At 37.7% G+C, this 22,373-nt stretch overlaps 2 protein-coding genes across 2 annotated transcripts; both read right to left on the bottom strand.

Moving 5' to 3' along the window:
* Window positions 1-1,002: 1,002 nt before the first annotated feature.
* LOC117291484 (outer dense fiber protein 3-like) lies at window positions 1,003-6,297 on the bottom strand. The gene is made up of 5 exons (XM_033773214.1): window positions 6,246-6,297; window positions 4,535-4,959; window positions 3,568-3,830; window positions 2,975-3,091; window positions 1,003-2,248 (listed from the first exon to the last, which is right to left on the bottom strand). Exons 2-4 carry the CDS (start codon window positions 4,929-4,931, stop codon window positions 2,999-3,001), a joined length of 753 nt encoding a protein of 250 aa, XP_033629105.1. The 5' UTR covers window positions 4,932-4,959; window positions 6,246-6,297; the 3' UTR covers window positions 1,003-2,248; window positions 2,975-2,998.
* Window positions 6,298-8,574: 2,277 nt separating this feature from the next.
* LOC117291483 (wee1-like protein kinase 1-A) lies at window positions 8,575-21,321 on the bottom strand. The gene is made up of 10 exons (XM_033773213.1): window positions 20,396-21,321; window positions 17,928-18,018; window positions 17,079-17,248; window positions 16,146-16,267; window positions 14,155-14,301; window positions 13,343-13,477; window positions 12,228-12,313; window positions 10,561-10,728; window positions 9,642-9,781; window positions 8,575-8,988 (listed from the first exon to the last, which is right to left on the bottom strand). Exons 1-10 carry the CDS (start codon window positions 21,109-21,111, stop codon window positions 8,871-8,873), a joined length of 1,893 nt encoding a protein of 630 aa, XP_033629104.1. The 5' UTR covers window positions 21,112-21,321; the 3' UTR covers window positions 8,575-8,870.
* Window positions 21,322-22,373: the final 1,052 nt, after the last annotated feature.

Below are 22,373 nucleotides of genomic sequence, written 5' to 3'. Positions count from 1 at the left end.
GTACTTGCTGAGAAAACAGCAAAAAGGTGTCATTGTATTGCCACTGATGCTGTGACACTTTGCTGTTTTCTGTATCCATCCACGGTTAGGAAGGTGACAGCAGTACGCAACTGCATCTCTGGCCACAAACTTCATCGTGAACCGACAACACAAACCTTCAGGCTCTTAGAAATTATATACATGTATACATGTAATCCATGTCATGTTTGTCAGACTCAAGTTATTTTTGGTGAAATATTATCCAAACCATACTTCAAAGAGAATCCTTTCTGAAATGAGTCTCTACTTTCATCTACAGTTGAGTGAATATTTTGTTTGAGACATGGCGTTACCACAAACCAAATATACCTTGATACCTCACCATGCATTGCCACCCATGATGCACGTTAGAGCAAGAACACATGGGGCTCTCCAGTACCTTTCTGCACAACTCTGCCGCGCGCGCCAAGATACGCGCACGCATGTCGGACTTTATTTGTCAGACTTTGTTGCGTTCTGATTGGTCAATATGCAAGGGGGCGGAGCTTAATGGATCGGTCTATTGTCGAAGACCAGTCTTCTCACTTGGTGTACATCAACATGCATAAAATAACAAACCTGTGAAAATTTGAACTCAATCAGTCGTCAAAGTTGCGAGATAATAATGAAAGAAAAAACACGCTTGTCACACGAAGTTCAGATGCTTGATTTCGAGACCTCAAATTCTAAACCTGAGGTCTCAAAATCAAACTCATGGAAAAATACTTCTTTCTCAAAAACTACTCCACTTCAGAGGGAGCTGTTTCTCACAATGATTTATACTATTAACCTCTCCCCATTACTCGTTACCAAGTAAGGTTTTGTGCTAATAACTATTTTGAGTAATTACCAATAGTGTCCACTGCCTTTACGTACATGTATTGCCAATGAAGTTTATGAACCTGCCAATGTTTGGCCCTATCGTCACGATTTGTTACACTTTATCATTTGGAAAAAAATGAGGACTCCATTTCACAACTCAACTTTTCTTTATGTACAATAAACTTGTTTTATTAATTCACTTTATGCATGCTCCAGTTGATTACATTTGGTGATGATTATTAAACGATAAAAGTATTCACAAGAAATTGCAATGGATGCAATTTCCATTTTAAGGACGGAATGTGCTTAAAATTAGTTTTATGTACATCAATATAAATATGTTTTCCAATATTAACTTTGCATTTTCACTTGTTATGACCAAGCAGCCTTTAATTCCTTTTGAAATTTGACTAAGCTAAAATCGGTGGAGGAAACATGATGCATAAAAAATTGTTCATCGTTTGGTAAAGCACCTGACTTGAATTCGTTTAGCACGTCAAGATTATAATTTTAAAAATCTTACAAAGTAAAAACTTAATCAAAATTGTACTAAAAAGTTATCTTTTAAATACTGTTCAAAATTATCTTTGTTTGCTCTATTGAAAGTAAACTTTTATCACCAAAGTACATGCACATAAATTTCTCATAACATTAACCAAAAAAACGAAAAACAAAACAAACTCTATTTACATAAGTAATGTACATACCCAGGTGCTTTCCTTCTTGACCTTATTGACAGATTTTGTCTTTTATTTTTTTTCGGTGACTGAGAATCATTATTTTGTACAAAAATTACTGTTTTTTGGCTTTCATAACAGGGTATAACTTTCCTAAACTGACATGATTTGTTTAAGTTTTGGTTTGTAAAAGAGTAGAATTCAGTCCATTTAACATGATTACTCATCAAAATAATTTCTGCTAAATCATGATTATTGTTTGGATTAAAAAAATCTTTTTTTTTTACGGTAGCCAACTTATAATGCCATGTGGACTTATAAAAAATAAAAAAAATCGAGCTGATCTCCAGCGTATTATTTCCAGCACATCAAGAAAACTTTCACCTTAGTGATTATTTTTCAGAATCAGTATTGAGGATCAAGTTATATGACAACTGCAACAGGCCATGAATTTTATCTTTGAGCAGTGAGACCATTTTCATTTTGCAAAAAGCACTTCCATTGGAAGATCTGAAAGTCTATAAAAAAAATTGTGAAAGGGCACCAAGGCCAAGACAGTGGCACTGGAGGAAATGAAACTTCAGGCCTGTTGCGATAACCATATCCTGTTAAATGCTATGAAGTCCACAGGATCAAACCTTTCCATAACTCCACACTGGAGAGCTATGCCATAGCAAAAGGGCAGTGAAAAACAGTTTGTTGCAGAGTGTAGTGATGTTCCCCAAAGCTACCTGAAAGAACATGAAAACAAACAAAAATTAGTAACAAATTTAGGGTGCGTTCGTTAAGCTTCCCTAGGTCGACCCCGGTCAGCCCTGGTACGTTCGAATAGCTTTGAAGGGGCTCACCCGGGTAAGCCCCCAGTGCCCTGCTTGTGAAGTGGGTCACTTGGGGGTGACCTGAGGTGCATGCAGTCACCACGAGAGTGCGAGTGTGATCGTTCGATTAGCTTTTGTCAGGGGCTCACCCGAGTAAGCACCGCAGGGTCGACCCAGGGAAGCTAATCGAACGCACCCACAAATAAAATACTTGTGTCCTTTTTCCCCAAAAACACAACTCAAAATCATCTAACAGAAGAAAGTGTCATGTTGATTGATTCCAATTTTCTAGCTCCTCTCAAATGAAGGGAAAATTGTAAATAATGCATGAAGTCACAAAGGACACACAAAATGGCAGACAGGAGACGAGCGTGTATGTGTGCTGCGCATTGTGAATAGGGTCGATACAGTGCATGATTTTTTTACCTATAATTTGCTGAAGCAATGACCCCATACTAAAACTGTTCAAACACATGCAATGTATGTCTATAAGGATAGGGACAATGGACACCAAGGCAACAGCAATACAACTTTGTTTTTTAAGCCATTGCATCTGGCTCACTCTTGGCAAAAACTCTAATTCTCTAACTTCTTACTTAATTTGTCATCCTCTGGCTACTTCTTATTTGATGTACTCACCTTTTTTTAAATGATAAGACTAATTTAATCAGATGGCTCTGAAATCATTGGCGTTGTGTACTCTGAGTGTCTCACACCGAAAGAGAACTTGGGTGCTTGAGGTTTGTTGATAATAACCTGAAAAAAATAACATAAAGGATAATTAGAATTACAGAAGGTGCTAAGTGTGGTGGTGAAAAACAATTCAGACAGTAAAAGAGCTGGTAATTTTCCCACTTGAGGGAAAAATGCAAATTTGTATACAAACTTTAAAATAGGGAACTTGTAAACGAGAGCATGGGACACCACATGCAATTGCCTTTGACGAGGATAAAAAACTTCCAACATTATGTTTTCTTTTTGTGTGTGTTATGTTTTGCTTTCGATATGTGTTATGGAAAGATTAGACTTGTAACCTCTCAGAATTACTTTAAAAGAGAAGTAGGCATATCCATCAAGGAACTACAACGATCGTCACTACTTTGAAAAAAATAAAGGGAATCTCAATTATTTTACACAAACCTGACAATGTGTATTCAAAATTTTGTTTGAAATCTTCGCCCTGCTAAAAAATTTTTTTATAGGTGTGTATTTTATGTTTATTTTTAAGTTACCTTTTCAGGGCAGTGTCCACCCGGTCCTGGCTTTTGCGTTGAGTCACTTGGCATCGTGTTTCTTCCGGTCATTGAATACAGGGGATCTCTCTTCTTATAAATTGAAGGCTCTACAACTCGGTATGTTCCAGGGCCTGGGGTCTTGGATAGATCTTCGTCGACTGCGCCGATCTTACTGCGACCAGTCATGGAGTAGTTGGGTGCAGAGTTTACAGCGCTGGATTTACCTCCCAGAATACTTGGCAGAGAGTAGTTGTTGGGAGCTGTGTATAGAAACGAGACATAAAACATTACTAACATGAATAACAAGCACAAAGGCTAGCAACTGCCCATAATTCTTATCTTCTAAATATTCACAATTAAAGACACTGGACACTATTGGTGATTGTCAAAGACCAGTCTTCTCACTTGGTGTATCTCAACATATGAATAAAATAACAAACCTGTGAAAAGTTGGGCTCGATTGGTCATTGGAGTTGCGAGATCACTTTGAAAGAAAAAAACAACCTTGTCACACAAAGTTGTGTGCTTTCTGATGCTTGATTTCGAGACCTCAAATTCTAAATCCGAGGTCTCAAAATCAAATTCGTGGAAAATTACTTCTTTCTCGACAACTATGTCACTTCAGAGGGAGCCTTTTCTCACAATGTTTTATACTGTCAACCTCTCCCCATTACTCGTCACCAAGTAAGGTTTTATGGTAATAAATATTTTGAGTAATTACCAATAGTGTCCACTGCCTTTAAATATAACTATCCAGATCTAATTGTATACTGTACATAATTTGACAACATTTTGATTTTATCACTTATGCTCAACAGGCATCTCTAAACTAAGCTTTTTGCTCAAAAAAATGTTCAAAATTTTAACAACTGTTGTAAAAAAAAAATATAAACAAAGGGGAAAAATTATTCTATCTAGCATGGGGGGAATTATAAAAAGTTAAAGACACAAAGATGTAAATTACCTGGAGATTTATCGTGTTTGCTTCCTTTTGTTCGTGCACCAAAGGAGTAGGAAGCCGCCTTCCGGTAGGCATTCTGGCCAGCCTTCTCAGGTGAATAGCGCCCGGGTCCTGGGGTGCTGAACACGCGCACATCGCCGGGTCTGCTGTACACAGAATAGTGTGGGTCTCCGCTCTTTCCTGTCCTCGTAAGGCGTGAGTCGATTAGGTAACGTGGACCGGGGCTGCAATCGTCGGTGTATTCGCGGTGTCTGGTACCGAAGCTGTAGGCGGGTAACTGCTTCTTACGAGGGTCGGACCTCATGGTACCTGTGCCACCTGGAAGGAGATACTGTCCTGGTCCAGGGCCGTTGTACATCGCAGCAATTGGCTGCCTTGGCTTTGTTGGTTCCCAAGCCATTTTGATTTTTTTGGTCTGTGTTCTGAACGGAAATAAATAAAAAAAAGTAGTAATTTTAGTAAGTTGAAAAAAAATACAAATAATTGCTACTTGTTTAGTGTGCAAATATTTTGGTTAAATGTCCTAAGGATATTATTTAATGCACAGAGGAACACTGTTTCAATGATTTGGTTGACATGTAACTGTATAAATGTATACATGAGGGCCATCACTCGGACCATCTCAGACTCAACATCTCTGTTTCAATCCTGATTTGCCAGTGACCAAGGTTCATATTGACTCAAAAAGATACCAGCACTACAGCAATCTTTTGTGTCATTTCCTCACGATCACACACGAAACGGGTTAAATAATTTAAGGTGTGTTAGTTGCGATGATGAACGGCGAAGGAGGGTTACTCTATCGCAACTATCTAAAGTTGTGTGTACCAACCAAGTATCTAAACTTTAATCAAACCGCCTAAACAAACTGAATTCACTGGGCTACAAAAAGATCGGTTCATTGACTGAACATCCCAAATTATAGTTTGTAACAAACACTACACTTCATAATCATACACTTTCAATACGGGTAATATACAGTTTGTAATTATAACTTATAAGCCAACACTAACAAATTAGGAAGTCTTGCTTGTGACAAATGTCAGCTCAAGCATGTCAAGTTCCATTCACTAAAGTAAATTAATTTTAAAATATAAAAATAATTATCATAATCTAACAAGTTTTCTGAAATTTCCTGTCCTTCAAAGACCTATGATCTACTGACAAGACACACTAGGTTCGGACAGGGGCCTAATAAACTTGTTGTCTTATTTGTTTTAAAAAGATTATAAAGCTTCTTCCTTGCTTTGTATTAATGCCATGGTTTCGTTGGTTGGTTGGGTATTCGTTGGTTGTTTGTTGAAGGTAAATTTTTAGTTAGACGAGATCGCAATCATTGTGAATTTGTAACTGATTTTTTTTTTCTGAAGGGTGCACAAGTGAAGAGAAAAACGTTTGTAAATTTAACAACAACTGAAAATTTATGTGATTTATTGTTTTTCGTGGTAAAATAGAATGTTTGTACAACATGCTTACTCCCTGACTACCAACCGGCGTTTCCAACAAAATGGAGACCGATGGAGACGACGTGTCCCGAATTTGTCCCACCCCAGCAAAATACTAAATAGTCTACATTAAACATCGACAAAAACTATGCTAAAAAAACATTTTATAACTGCACAATCAAACATACGTTATGAACCATCATTGTTTCTACTGATTTCAACTTTATAATACTGAAGTTTGTCATCAAATTTACCCGATATTACTTACCTTTTGGACGGAATAAAATTAGGTGGGTGCTTCCAGGTTGTGCTGAAGTAATCCAATAATGTATAATGCGCGAAACTTATGTGATCACCGCACAAAACCACACATCGACGGCATGCAGTACACAAAACACCGTGCAGTAGTTTAGCAAACGGTAGCAACCACGGTCACCTAGCAACCAAACACAGACTACTAATTTGCATACAGAGTATACAGACTTGCGATTGGAGGAAAATATACTACCTCTTGAATATGGATGAGCACCTAGATTCCGCTGGCAAATGTTTTGGCAAAAATAAAAGAGAAGAATGGTCGTCAGGGGGTCACAAAGGCCGGCTAGGCTAGCACACACACAATCAGACCAAACGCAAACGATCGACAGAGCGGCAGAACCAACACGAAGCTTCTGAGGCATGGGATAAATATTAAGCAAGAACCGCGTGTTTTGAGGTCAAGGGTGGATCAGTTCATCACTTTTTGTAAACATGATGAAGGTCGCTTGAACAACCATCTGTAACCAAACACCCGTGATTGAGTGCAGTCCTGTGGGGTTGGGCCTTAATTTTTTTTTAGATACACAATCACACTTGCTTCATGGTGTTTTTTTTTTTAGCTCCATGGTAGTCGCGTACTTTTGAGCTCCATTCAATCATTTCTTCCTCCATGATTCAACAGTATTGGTCAAGAATGAAATTAAAATCTCCAGAAATGTTCTTCACCAGCCCACCATGACAAATTTAAAATACTGTCAGACAAAATATAAATTGCAAAGCAAACACTTATATAGTGGGGCGCCAACAGCCTGCAGCCCCACAGCAATGCAAACTTGATGTAGTTTTGGCTGGTAACCTAACTGTTTCTGCTAGATAATAGCCTACTACTAAGTGTTTTGTGATTACATGTACATGCTTTATCAATCAAATAAGGCCACATCCCCATGTATGACCACCCTTCATCGGACTGTTACCATAATTTGTTAATTAACAAAATAAAATTTGAACAGTAGGGCACCTTGCAGTTTCTTAAAAGTTACAAATTATTCCCCAGACTAGTACGACTGATTGGAAAGATACGGTAACATATATAAAGTATCGGCAAAAAAATAAAACAACTTCTTTGCTTGATGTAAATTTATATATATACATCTTTATTAAAATTTCTATGATTTATGATACTATATAATAAAACTACAACATGTATGTAAAAAAGAACTGTTACAAGTGGGGAAAAAAATTAAGAACTTATGCGATTTGGATTAAAAGTGGTTAAAAGTCATTCTTCACTTTAGCAAACTTACTGCTCCTAAAGTTTATTTACTTTGAGGAGTGTTACTTTTTCAACAATAATTTCAACATTGTACATTCAAGATATTGATGAATTCCAATTTTCAAACTTAGTTTCATATTTCAAAATGTAGCAAACATATCTACCAGCATGCATATTGTTTTATCTTACCTTACTTCATAACTTGTTAGGAATTAAAAATGCTCTGATGATACCACAATTAAATGCATCGGCAGAAAAACTTTGGCAAAAAACCCCACACACGTTTTTTTTTTTTTTTTACTGCATGGTCACAAGTGTCTATAAAGTCAGCAAAGAATACAACATCCCACAACCAAATATACTGTAAAAGCTAAACTAAAATCTAAGCGTTAAACAAAAATTTGCAGTGCGTTTTGACAACCTAAATGTACCTCTAAAAATTCTAACTATGATTGGACTAAAACATACAGTTTCCAACGAGAAGTTATTTCGTATAAAAACAAAAATTGAAGCTTATTTTGAAGATAAAAAATAAATATATGAATTTAGAGGTGGTATAAAGGAGTTCCATAAAAATGTACAATTTGTTGAAATAAACAGTGAGTATATTTAGTCAACTTGAGGGTTTGCATAATGTTTGGTCAATAACAAATATTAGGTTTGTAGTTGCAGTGATCTCTTGAAGATGGTTTTTTTTTCTGAAAAGAAGCAATACACTATTAATCGACCTATCCATTGCCGACTTCTCAAAGAGTTATACTAAGATTGTTTTTTACAAGTAAACAAATCTTAACTGCCAAGCAAAGTGTGATGTAAAGATGCAATATTGACAACCCGTCTAATTTGAACCTATAGTCTTCAAATACAGTTTTTGTTGAAAATTACTTCATTTCAGAGAGAAATACGTGACAGGCTCTACAAAAATGAGTCGCTTGTCGCACAACCCTTTTTCATGTACAGGGCTGTTGAGAAAAAAATTGGGCTCCACTATTCCGCCCGGGCGGATCACTCTTCTGCTAGGGCACAATCATTCCGCCCGGGCGGATTACCATTCTACCCGGCGGATTATCATTACGCCCTGGATTACCAAAACAAGTGTAAACACATGTCCAACAGACATCCTCATTTCACTGTTAATCCTCCCAGGCGGATTAGTATTCCACCGGAACACTAATCCGCCCGGGCTGGGCGGAATACTATTCCGTCTTGGCGGAATAGTGGGGCCGATTCTATTTTTTCGGTGTGTCCTATACATGTATACATTTCCGTACGATACCTTCAACTAATCTCGCTTGAGCACTGAAACTAACTGGCCATATACATTTAATATTTACATGAAGTGTTTGCAGAATGAGAGATTCGATCAGTATATCGTTAGACTCATACTTCTGTTGATCTTCTTGCCTATGAGTCTTGAGTTGACCTTTGACATTGGTTTCAGGGTATCTTGTTCGGTGGCGTCTCTCGCCTGCTGCAGCTCCCTAAAGGAAAACAAAAATACATATTTTCAAATAAAATGAAATACATACGTTTTGCTATAGAGCAGAATATCATGAGTTTTATTAAATCAATTCAAAAGTGATTTTTAAAACTTGACACGAAACAAAGGATTCCACCAAACAACAACAAAATAAGTAGAATTTGAAACTTTGCCTGGTATAATATTCAGGTGAGGTATGTGGTAACACAATCCTCGGTTTGTCAACCAACAGTTCAAAAGAACCAACATTACTCCAAAGAAATTTAAACATAATAATATTAATACTAATTATAATTATAATGAAAACTTATAAAGCCCACAAATCCAAACAAGTTTTTATGGCGCCAAATACATAAATAACATACACAGGAAACATAAGCCTAAGCTAAGACAAAATCCAAAATACAGTATATACATATGGTAAAGAAATACAAGATACAATATCTATAAGAAAACATAAAGTGATGGTGAAAACAAAAAATTTACGGGTACTCAAATACTTGCTTAAAAAGATGAGTCGTAAGGTGTTTTTTTATTGTGCTAAATAAGGAATCAGAGATTTTACCAGTGGTAAACCTCACTTGAGCAATAACAATAGTAAAATCAGAGAGAATTACTTTGAGGAACAAGTGGCATTTTGTTGTTGATATTTACCTGGACAATACAGCATTCTGGAACTTGGCAACATTTAGTTCTTTCTTGAGCTGTGTGTAGGACTTATTGGGGCAAAGAAGTGGATGTTCGACGAGTGCAGATGCAGACGGCCTCAAACTAGGGTCTGGGTTTATCATCGACTGCAAACAAAACATTAGAACAAATTACTGTTAAACATTTCTGAAGTCGTCAAACTCAAAAACACTAGCTGCTGAATAATTTTATTTAGTCAGTTGAGATGCAGAAAAAGAGCCGGTGCACGCCTGGAATATTATCTTTGAGAGGGCAAGGCCATTTCCATTTTGCAAAGGGCACTTCCATTGGGAAATCTGAAAGTCTATTGGAAACTTTTGAAGGGGCACCAAGGCCAAGACCAGAGGCAACATAGGTCATTACCCTCATGGGCCCAATTTCATAGCGCTGCTTAACGGTAAGCAAATTTGCGTGCTTACTGTAGCAGAAAAATTTGCTAAAGCCTTAGCGTATTTCACAGGTTAACAAAAAAATTGGGCGGCCATATTGCGTGTTTACCGCGGATTTGCATTGTGACGTCATTTATTTTCTTGCAGTAAGCACCGGAAGGTTAGCATGCCTTTTCGTGTGCTTACGGTTAGCAGCGCTGTGAAATAGAAATTGCAAAGTAAGCACAAAATCGGCCGCTATTAAGCAGCGCTATGAAATTGGGCCCTGGCCTCCGTGTAATTCCAGGCCTGCCATTCCAATAGTTTTATTGCATCTTGTTGGAACTCCTTGCCTAGTGCCTGTTTCCTTCCATCCAACAATCTATCTACATTGAGCTCCCCCGAGTTACTTTCACCTTAGATACGTTATTCTTGTAGCCACTTACCAAGCGTGGCTTTTAGCCTTGTTTGGGGGAGAGCTTGCATACATTTTTCTTTAAGTGTTAAACAAAGCCTACCATGATTAGTTGGTTCAGATCTTCGGAGCATTGTGTAAGATGAGGTAACCATCCTGTGCGTATCTTATGCCACACTTCACCGTTCTTGGGCAAGGGTTCTCCACCAGCAACAGCGTATATCGTCAAGGCCAGGGCAAATATGTCTGCTTTGGTCAGGTTGGAGTAATCCTGTTGTGTTACAAAAGTATAAATAACTTAATTCATTTATGGTTGAACAAAGATTTTAGTTGTTAATTTTTTGCCAGGAGCTGTGGAGGTTAGGGTTAGAGTTAGCCCTAGGTTTATAGCCTATATGTAGCCACAAATGTTTGAAATTTAAATTTTCAGAACATAAAAACAGCATGCCTGGAATTTCATCCTTAAAAGGGTAAGGCCATTTTCTGTTTTCTTGTGTAGGGGCACTTCCAAAGGGCAAAGTCTTAAAGTCTATGGGAAACTTTTGAAGGGGCACCAGGGCCAAGACCAGGAGCAGGAGGCTATGGCTTCCAAGTTACTCTAGGCCTGAAATATGCAATATTCATTATGTAAAGTTCTTAATTAGGCCTTTGTAAATTAATATTAAATGTGAAGAGATATTATGTAACATTAAGAATACTTGTGGAGGAATAATTATACTATAAAGTTACAAATTAGGCCTCACTAAATTATATTAAATGTTAAGTGATAATTTAATAAAAATTTAATGGTTTTAAATACAGGATGGTAGAGCTTACAAAATAGTTTCAGATAGTGTTTATGTTTTGTATGATTAATTAACCATGCACATGTGTATATGTACATGAAAAAACAAACCAGTGAAATATTTGGGGCTTAATCTGCTATGTAAGTCAGGAGAAAATAGTGAAATACCATGCACAAGTTTCACACATCATCCTTAATTTTTGTTTAAAGGAACGTTACAGAATTGGTAAGAAACAAAAATCGTGAAGATCACAGATTTACATAAAACTTACACTGTCTAATGATGATGATAGTAGTCAACCCTTGAAATATTTCGCGTTTGGAGTTTATCACTCAGTGAGCGTTTTATTCATTTTTGTTTTGGCATCGCTGCAGTGCAAAATTTGAATACGGTTTTTCACTATTCTCTTGTGACCCAGATGGCCGATCGATCTTGAACTTCTACAGGTTTGTCAGTTTATGTTACTATATGGTCGTTTACATAAAGTGCTTACACTGCCAACAACTCTTTTGCTAGCAAAAACAGTTCTGTAATGTTCCTTTAAACAACAGAAATAAACAATGGTGACTGATTTTTATCCATATCGCTTATTTATAATACCTTTAAGCAACAAGTACACAAATACACAAATTAAAAATTCAAGAATCAACGGCATTGCTCTTCATTTTCAAAACCATGCGAAAGAGCATCAAGAATTGAGTCCAATATTATGTGGCTTACGTCACAATAAAGTTACACACGGAATGAAAAAGTTCAAGTAAAGTGTTTGTTAATCTCTTTCAACCAATTCAAATTTACATATTTGTAAAAGAAAGTCAACACAAAATTCACTGATACATTAACATTTAAATTCACTGATTCATTTAAATTTACTGACACATGTACATTTACACACAATGTACTATTAAAATTATAGACATTTTGCAAGCTAACAAGCAAAGTTTTATTTTGGTTTTTACTTGGATGTATGAATAATGTTTCTTACCTCCTGTAGAATTTCATTGGGCAAGTATCTGACATCACCCTCTTCTACCTTGGGATTGGCCAATGAAGTCACATGACCAAGATCACCTAAAAGATTGATAAATGGAAGTTATCAGTCTATGTCTGAATAAAAATGTTCAAATAGTATTTGTAAAAGTTTTATCGGGCAGTTGTTGAGAGTATTTTGACACTCTCGATCACTGTCTGGTATGGCAACACCACGGCAGATGACCGAAAACGCTTCAATCGTGTAGTCGGCACTGCTAGCTTTATTATTGGTCGTGAGCTTCCTGCTTTGGATAAACTTTATGCTGCACGGGTTCTGAAGAAATCTAGATCTATTATTTCGGATGAATTTCACCCTGCGAATAGTTTGTTTGAATTAATTAGGTCAGGTAAGCGATATAGAGCGATCAGAGCCGACTCCAACCGTACTCGCAATAGTTTTTATCCCAGTGCAATAAGGTTACTTAATGATTAATTCTTTTTAATTTGTTTTTGGGGGTTTGCAATTTTGTAACTGTAATTGTCTCTCTGCATAATGTTCGCATACTGTTTATTTGTTTGTTATTGTATGCCTATGTGGTTTAAGGGTTTTCTGTATTTTTTGTAATTTTTGTATTTTTTAATATTTTTAGACTCGCAAGCCGAAGTGAATTTCACTGTATATGTATTTATATGTGTGACAATAAACAATTGAATTGAATTGAATGAATTAAAACTTACAAGAAGGTTGCACCAAGTATCTGTAACTCACATTTGACCCGCTTTGCAAAGAAAGGGCCCTTAGAGGTTTATCTACAGATTGAAAAATGCTACATGTCTCCAACATACACCAAATTACAGCCTTTCCATCCATGTATAAATCCCAAAGTAAAATATGCGACATAAGGGCCATGTTTATGTGGTAGAACAAAGATCGAGCCCAAATGCAAATGTGATAATATTTTGACGCCACAAATCTGCAATAATAATTTGCAACAGTTGAGCTGTGCTCAACTCAGCTCCTGCGAAACATTTGCTGCGAAAACAGCCATGTGACTTCAAAATTCGCTTTGGGTTCACAAGAAGTTTAAAACGGGCTTCACACTCTCATAAAAATAATATGCAACTTACCAATTTTATAGACCGTTGCTTTGTGCTCGGCAAGAAGCTGATTTTCCACATCATTATCTGGATTGTTCTCTTTGTAACTATCGCTGAGTGAAGGCTCCCCATTCATACTCTCCTTCTTTGAGATAAAGATATTGCCTGTTGAGAAACCCGGGGGAAATAATAGAGACATAAAAAACACTTTCAACTCACTTTCACTTTGTAGATTATTTAGAAGAATCAATCACTTTTGCAACACTTACAGTATTTTTGACCGCATTATAATATTCAATATGCCCTATATAAAAGAAAATAACATACATACATAAAAAAAAACAGTGATGCAAGGAAGTTTACAATTGAAAGTCAACAACATTTTGTTTATTGAAGAGCTGTAAAACCAGCATTCTCCCTTAATAGTTGTCAGCTGACGAAAGTCAAAATACTCTCCAAGTAGACAGTCCAGCTGGCACGTTCAGTGTTGAATGTTGAAAAACACCCCCATTTAAGAGCTGCTTTTTCACATGAATTATGCACTAGAGAGTAAAACTTGTGAACTAGTTAAAAGCTAACTGGTCTGGTTGGCTAGTCAGTAGTCACTGAAAAAGTAAAGGGCAAACCGAGGTCTCCACTTATTAATGGCACCCACAGCTATTGCCGTGGTCCCCTTTGCTTTTGCTGTGGTGCCCTTTGCAAAGTTCCAATGCAAAATTAAATTTTCCTCATAGAGTTGCCCCTTGTCAGAGAGAAATTTCTGTGCCCCTTCGAGAGCAAATTCCAAGGCCTGCAAAACCCTGAAAACTTGAATCATTATACTGTAGTTAAAAGAAACTGACCTGGTTTAATGTCCAGATGAACTAGTCCTTGTGAGTGAATGTAGTGTAGCCCCTGCACTAACTGATACAATAAATGCTTCAATTGCGGCTCGGAGAAATACTGGCCCCTCTGTTGGTTCTGGAAGAGAACATCTGCTAGACTGCCTCCTGTAGATTGAGAAAATGGCAAGGTACCTGATTAAAAACTAAAAAAAAAAACATTCGATAGTGGTTTCTTATTATCATCTTCTGGTGGCTGCATAGCAGACAAACACAAGTTTTTCCCATTCTTTCCTGTCTTGTGCTAGTCTCCGAATCTCAAGAGGTTCTTAAACTTATATCAGAGACGCTCCTCAAAAATCAGGATTTGCTGCTCAACATTAGCATTTAGTGTGCACAAAAACTGGCTGAAAACCAAGAGGAGTGGAGCCAAATCGTCAAGAGTGCAGGTATGCCCCAACATCCGCAAGGCTACGGGACATGATGATGGTGACGATGCTGTGCACAAAACAAGTTCAGTCAAAATATTTTGCAAAGCAAAAAATTGCTTGACAACATTGTTCCTTGAGCATTCAAATTTGTCCCTCTGTGATTGCTGATGGAACTCTGGCAATTTTTTCATTCTTTTAATTTATTTCCTTCAGGAAGGAGACAGACTTTGCTGCCAAAATAAATCTTTTACCCTACCTGTAAAGGGAAGGTACACGTTTGGTAATTGTCACTTGGTGTATCCCATCGTAACCATAAAATAACAAGCCTGTGAAATTTTGGGCTCAATTGGTCATCGAAGTTGCGAGAAAATGATGAAAGAAAAAACACCCTTGGACGAATTTGTGTGCTTTCAGATAAGAATAAAAGACTTCTAATGTAGCTAGAAGGCTTTTATTTTTTTTAGTGAGAAATTACCTCTTTCTAAATAACTACATTACTTCAGAGGGAGTCGTTTCCCACAATGTCAGCTCTCCAATGCTTGTTGAATACCAAGTCAGTTTTTAAGTTAATATTTGTTATGAGTAATTACCAAGCATGTACGTTCCCTTTAACAAAAACACTTACTAATTCATACATTTATACTATTTCATTACTGTTTGAAAAACATTGACTGTGCTCTTTCCTGAATATATTTAGGTGAGGCGTGCAGAAGCGCAATGTGTAAATCTCTTTTGAGTAGTGTTGGTTTTGAGAAGAATATGTGGTTGACAACTCATCGATTCGATCAGTATGCTCTGATCGTCTTCTGGAGAATACTGACTGATCAAAACATTGAGTTGTCAACCATCGGTTCTTTTCAGAACCAACACTACTCAAAAGAGATTTACACATGGTGCTCTACACACCTCATCTAATTATAATCCCAAAGGCCTGACACTTGACAGGAGGCAACCAAGGCGATCACCTGGGTGCCCTTCAAATGTTTCAGTAGAAATTTACAATTTTTTCATAGGGTGCCCTTTACCAAGAAGAAAATGCCTTGGTACCCTTGCCCTTTCAAAAACGAATCATACAGGCATTATCCTACCATGCAAATCCTACTTCCTGAAGAATATAATAAAGGAAGACTTAAAGGGAAGGAACACGTTAGGTAATTGTCAAATACCAGTGTTCTCACTTGGTGTACCCCATCATAAGCATAAAATAACAAGCCTGTGAAAATTTGGGCTCAATCGATTATCGAAGTTGGGAGATAATGATGAAAGAAAAAACACCCTTGTTGGACGAACTTGTCTGCTTTCAGATAGGAATAAAAGACTTCTAGCTAGCAGTCTTTTATTATTTGAGTGAGAAATTACCTCTTTCTCAAAAACTACATTACTTCAGAAGGAGTCGTTACCCACAATGTTTTTTTATACTATCAACAGCTCTCCAATGCTCGTTACCAAGTCAGTTTGTAAGTTAATATTTGTTTTGAGTAATTACCGAATGTGTACCTTCCCTCTAAGAGGATGTGGGTCAAAAGAAATGTCATAAATTTTTCAATTTGAAGTGAAAACTTGGTGTTTGGGGCTCCTTACCATTGCAGTATTCATTCTGTATGATCATATGATTATTCTCAGCCCAAGCAGAGTAATAGCGCACGACGTGAACATGGGTGCCGAGAACAGCGTGAGCGTACACTTCATTCAACGCTATCTGCCTACAGGTTAAAAAAAAACAAGATGATACACAAATGTATTTAGTAAACGTTACTACTATTGGAATGCTGGCCCAAGATGCACAATATTCACATCCTCGCTTATTTTTGTGTGTGTCAGGGCTAAGCCTCAGGAGCGCTTATTGTATAAAAAGCACAGCTTGTTTTTGAGTGTTTCTTGCCTGGTCTAGCAGCAATATCAGTGTTCTTCCTTAACAGTGCTTCGCTGGCCAAATGACAGTTAAAACACTTGAGGGCCAGTCAAAGTTCACTCCAAGAGGTCCGGCCCGCTAGTACATGTATACTGTTGGAAAGCATCCTTCTTTCACTTGAAATATGGACAAGTGAAAAGCTGATGGACTAGTGAAATAATGTGTGAACCCCCTCAATGAGCAAGTTCGAGTGTTCACAATGGTTAACTAAAGGTTGACCATTTGCACTCGAACCCAGGCTGGTCGACCATTGGTTGACTACTGTGGTCGACCATTTGGAACCAGCCTCGAGCCCATGGTTTCTTCACTGGTCCTAACAGCATATTCCATTCAGACATGTGTAAAGCGCAAAGGGAAACCAGTGACACTATAGCGAAAATGCGGAATGTAGACTAGACTTCCAAACGAGTCGTTCGAGGGAGTGCGTCACTGCGTGTGTACGTTGCTGGTCATTAGTTAACCACGGATTGACTATTTGTGCCCACTCGAACTTGCTCATTGTATCATATCCAAGGTATTATATTACAGTTGCTTAATATTAAAAAAAAATCAGAACAGTCTTGTTGATTTCCCCTCAAAGGTTGAGCCCCGTTCGTACTTACTCAAATGCTGAGCCTGCGATGGGGTTCTTTGATTTCTTGATTGCATAGAAGCAGCCGTCCAACCTGTTAATGCATTTGAAGACGGCTCCGAATTCGCCCGATCCGATCTTGCAGACCTCCACAAATTCCTCGTTGTAGCGGGAGATATTTGTCTCTCTCAGAGCGATACGCTGTTTAAGGAGGGACAAAGTGCAGGATTCAATAAGTTCATGTTATTTAGAGTCTAGACTGCCAGTTGAAATGATACAGTGTGGTGCAAAGGCCAGTTTAGAGTAAGGTTTGCGGCTGAAAACTTGACGCGAGATCTTAGAAAACCTTCGTTTATAGTTGTCACTGAGGCAAAAAAAAAAGAGGAAATGGCCAATTATGCTTAACTTTTATGTGGTGTTTTTCAGTTTTATACACTGTTTTGCAAAGAAAAAAGAGGAAATCAACTAATCAGCTGAAAAGTTGCATGCCTGACAGCCCAAGCGTCTTACAATACACTATAAATGTTTTTGCGGCCTAGAAAGATCCAGCCAGCTCCGAGCAAAACTGCTAAAACCTGAATGGACCGGACCCAGTCAGCAGGAACCAGTCAGATCCTCAGAGCAAAAAAGACTTAAAAGACATCTCATGCATGCACAATTGGGGCTTTCAAAGTCCTTTCTGCTCTGATGAGCTGACAGGGTCTCCATAGGTGCTACTACTGTCAGTCCTTTCTGCTCTAAGCCAACTGGGTCTTTTTAGGTCTTATAAAGCAAATCTGATAATTGTAAATCAAATTACACTGCAATGTATATTCTTTTAATCCCTGAAAACATCATCAGCAGCAACAATTATCTGTATTGTTTGGGAGGCCAGACTTACCTTGCAAGGATTGGTTAATACACACACGTCCTCATCATCATCGTCTATGTTGTTATAATCCATGTCCATGTTCCACAAAGCACCCACTCCTCTGAACACAAAGTAGACAACAAAAGCAAAGATAAAGTCAGCAACTGTATATTTTAAAATGATTTAGGATGAGAGTCATTGCTGACCAAAAAAGCCTGAAACTAGAGCCCAAATGTAAGGGGGTATGTTGAAATATGAAACGCCACTTTTTGGTAAACCATGGGGACATACATTTGGACTTCACCAAGCTTCTGGAACTGTTTCCTCAGAGCACTTGAAGTTGACTAAAGAGTATAAATTTACAAAGACTTAAACATAAACAGTCTGAAATTTCTAAATGCCTGAATGATCCAATTATCAGGAGACGGTTTCCATTGAGTTGCAGGTAAATTTTTCTACATTAACTTCTTTCACCCTTTCATAGAAATCTACCCCCCCCCGCTAAAAATCATCACAGACTATTCATTTAGCAGTTAGGCCAATATTTACTCAAATCCCAAACCTTTTTACTGTGAAGAATTTTTGTTTTTTAAATTGAAATTGATTGAGAGAACATTTAAAAGACATACTTGTACGAATATTTGATGTTTAAATGTCTTGCCATTCAAATTTTCTCTTTTGATATTATTACCCTTTCTATAAAAAAAAACCCTTAAAGTCACCTGGAAGTATAATTTTTTGTCTTTCAAACATAAGTGTATATGCTTACGAACAATTAAACAATTTTTTTTAGTAATTGTTTGTCACGATTTATATGTTTAAAAAATATATAAAGTTGTTTGGGAGGCTGACTCCGCCTACCCCTTTTGTGACGTCAATCGAGGCAGACTTTGCCTGCAATGCGTATAGTAAACACACGTGCAAAGTACATGTACGTCCAAGTCTTCAGTTGGTACATTTCAAAAAGTGCTTTTCTGCATTCAGCAGCAATACACCTGGTCGGCACAAACTCACGACGTACAAACTCATGACTTGGTCCGTACATGTACTTTGCAATTGTGTTTACTCTACGCATAACAGGCAAAGTCTGCCTCGATTGACGTCACAGGTCGGAGTATACTCTTAAATTTGTAAATAACATAAGAACTGATTTTTTAAATCCTTAGTTAACTGTTTATTCACATTCCACTCATCAAAACACATATATTAGTGACAAAAGCTTTATTTTGAAAAAATACCACTTCCAGGTGACATTAAATTTTTTTTGTTTACAAATGCAGAGAAAAACTGTTGTTTACTTCCCTTAGCCTTGATTCCAGTGGTGATGAGTGTGATCATCTATTTTGTTTAGTGTTTGACTTTTTCAATATTACAACTAACAAGAACCATTATGTTTAGGCTACCTGCTGAGTTATGTCGCATTTTCAACCGGTATCTTATCTTTATCATAACATAGATGGAATTTCAAATTTGCATTCATAACTTATTTAAGTGCGATTTGATTTCTGTTCAAAGTTCAATTTCGACAGTCAACAAAAGATTGTCATTTACATATCAATGTCATTCCTGCACAGAGAAGATAGTGCTGTGAGGGAGCGATCCAGACCAAAGTTTAAAAACCGTTGGACACCTAACACCTTTTGAAAGCAATATGGCACAGTCCTGCAGTGAGTGATACTTGACAATCACAGGGTCAATTGCCTCCGTTGTCACTGGTGACTGCCCTGGTTCAATTTCAAAGTAGTTGGGATGACCACAACCCTCTATCCTCCCAACACGGCAACAGTCGCAGAGGATGGAGTGATACCGTATAGTTCAACTAACTAACTATGGTGCCCCTTAAATTTCCATTTTGTTCAAAATTTCCTCACCATTAAGTACCTAAGAAACACTGTGACATTGGTGCCCGTCTGTTACTCATAGCGGAACGAACCTGACCATAGCTCAAAATTGTAGGAGTTTTTGTTTGTGCCCCCTTTCTTTAGAAAACCACCACTTTTTCACTCATTTTTACAAAAAGGAATATATCATTGAGGTAAATTAGATACTATATTATTTCATATCGAATGAAAAAGTAGTGGCGCCATACGGAAACTTTTCCAACAGAACTGTGAACATCAGGCGGCTGTGTGATGTTTACAATTATTAATTTAATAATAAATTAAGCATTACTGTCTATACTTCTGAAGACACAAATAAAACCTAACCTACATTTACATACTTCAAACTCGAGTAGGCCTATAAAAAATAAAGGAATTCCCTTCACCAGTTCGACCGACACCCTACACACACATAAATAATAAAATTAAACATCTACTCTACAAAAAAAACTACACCCCTGGCCAATGTGAAATGTAAATTAACACGCTAATTAAAATTGAATCACACACAGACATGACAGAAGATGTAGTTGCGATAACGTGGAGGGTTATGTTATCGCAACTACAGAAGATGAAGAAAGTGAAATTTGAATGCGAGTTTCAATCACTCTCACTCACTCTTTCCTCTGTCGTTTCTTCCTGGAGGCACTCAAAACCAACCCCGATGGCGTGAAGGGATTAACATTCGCCAACTTGGCATCCTTCCTACTGTTCGTTGGCCCCAATCGTGGGGCAGATTTCGTCTGTCTAACATCCAGCTCATTTTTGTGTTTACTCCCAAATAACCGGCTGCTGCCCAAACCTCGACCCCCTCTTCGTTGTGATGATCCAGTGGTGGTCGTGATCACTGGTCTTGAACGTTCAATCAGGGATTTCGGTGTGTGCGGTGTGTCAAAGAGACGCAGGTTCCGAAGACGCTTGTGAGGCGGTGTGGACGACGGGCTGTCGCTGCCGTCTTGACGGCGTAGCGTGAGGCGTGGCCCCGCTTGGTTTTTAAACAACATCGGTGATGAGTCCGGACTTGACAGACGGCTCACTGGAGACTGGTCCACCGATCTTCTTGATTTTCTGGAAGAAGGGCTATGTTGTGGTGTACCGAAGCTTGGATCCCAAGCTTCCATGGAAGTGTCCATCATAAAGTCATCTTTGGCATCGGAGTTTGTGAGGGACATTATTGAATCGGAGCCCGTACTGGCCGAAGTGTCGATCAGCGAGTCAGATTCTTCCTCGTCGGGACTTTCGCCCCCATTACACTCCCGAAAATCTAGCCTTTGAACGGGTGATCCACCATAATTACCGACAAAAAGGGTCTTCGCTGGAGTTACCACAGACATGATGAACTTAAATCCACGAACAATAATCCACAATTAATGAATAAGTCTAATTAAATCTTGTACACAGATGAAAAACAGCAGGCATGACTCAACGTTTACGTAGAAATTACCCTTTACAAAAAATGGCGCGCCTCTGTAGCGGTTACGCGTTACAATCGAATTTGACCAATCAGAGGCCGTTTAAGGATACTCCTTCCCAGAGGTACTAAAAGTAACAGATTCAATAGCGTGTAGACACAAAACACGAGGTTGAAAACTCAAAGTTCAGTGACCCGTATTATCTATGCCAGCGTGTTTTTCTGACTCACTCATGCATCATCACCGCTAATTTGCATGATAATTGGGACATCGCGTCATTAAAAAAACAAATCCCCAAACAAGGAAAAACAAACATGAACTACATTTAAAACGGGTAACAAGTTCATAAACATACGATGAGCGACTAAAAATAGAAACACTTAAATTGGCTAACGGAACTTTTATTTAAACGTTTATAGACCCACCCGCCTGTCCAATTAGAACTCGGTCTGCGAGTGACATAAACAAAACAAGTCAATCAAGCGCTTAGTGACCTTAGGAGGTCGCTCTACTTCCAATATATTTTACCAGCGGACAAGCTTTTTCTAGCTTGTTGTATATTCTTGAAAGTTCCCAGATTCTTTCTTTAATCGTTTATGCTTCTTGAATTTAATTTGCTATGATTGTCCACAGTTTAAAGAACTACATTATGAGGCAATATTGTCTATAATTATGAACAAATTGTATCACATTTATTTAATTTGCTACTTCTGTCCACTTGTATTGTATTTTAAAGAACTACATTATGTGGCAATTGTCTATAATTATAAACAAACTTTATACATAATATTTCACACCCAAAATAAACTGAAACAACTAGACTATAATTTATTTCCTCCATGGCTAAGAAGCCTGGCGCAGCAGCAATTGCAATCATCGGAGGTAACTATACAGCCTTTTTTACAAAATGTTCATTCATCTCTCGATCCATAGTTATATGTACAATCATTCCGAACTGATATTGAAAACCGCCATAATCAACTTTTGGATGACAATCTTGATTTCACCCTCCAAAAAATCTAAGTGAGTTCAATTACAGGTTTGTATTTTCCTCATTGCAAAAAAAGGAACACCATTTAATTAAAAAAAAATGCATTCTATTAATTATACCTATTGATACATTCCTCTCACAAAAGAGAAATAGGCTAAAAATCAACTTTCACAAATAAAACAAACAACATATA

This window comes from Asterias rubens, chromosome 6 (genome assembly GCF_902459465.1).
Source record: "Asterias rubens chromosome 6, eAstRub1.3, whole genome shotgun sequence".
Classification (NCBI taxonomy): domain Eukaryota; kingdom Metazoa; phylum Echinodermata; class Asteroidea; order Forcipulatida; family Asteriidae; genus Asterias; species Asterias rubens.
The sequence above is the reverse complement of the archived record's forward strand: the minus strand, read 5'-3'. Positions and strand labels throughout refer to the sequence as shown.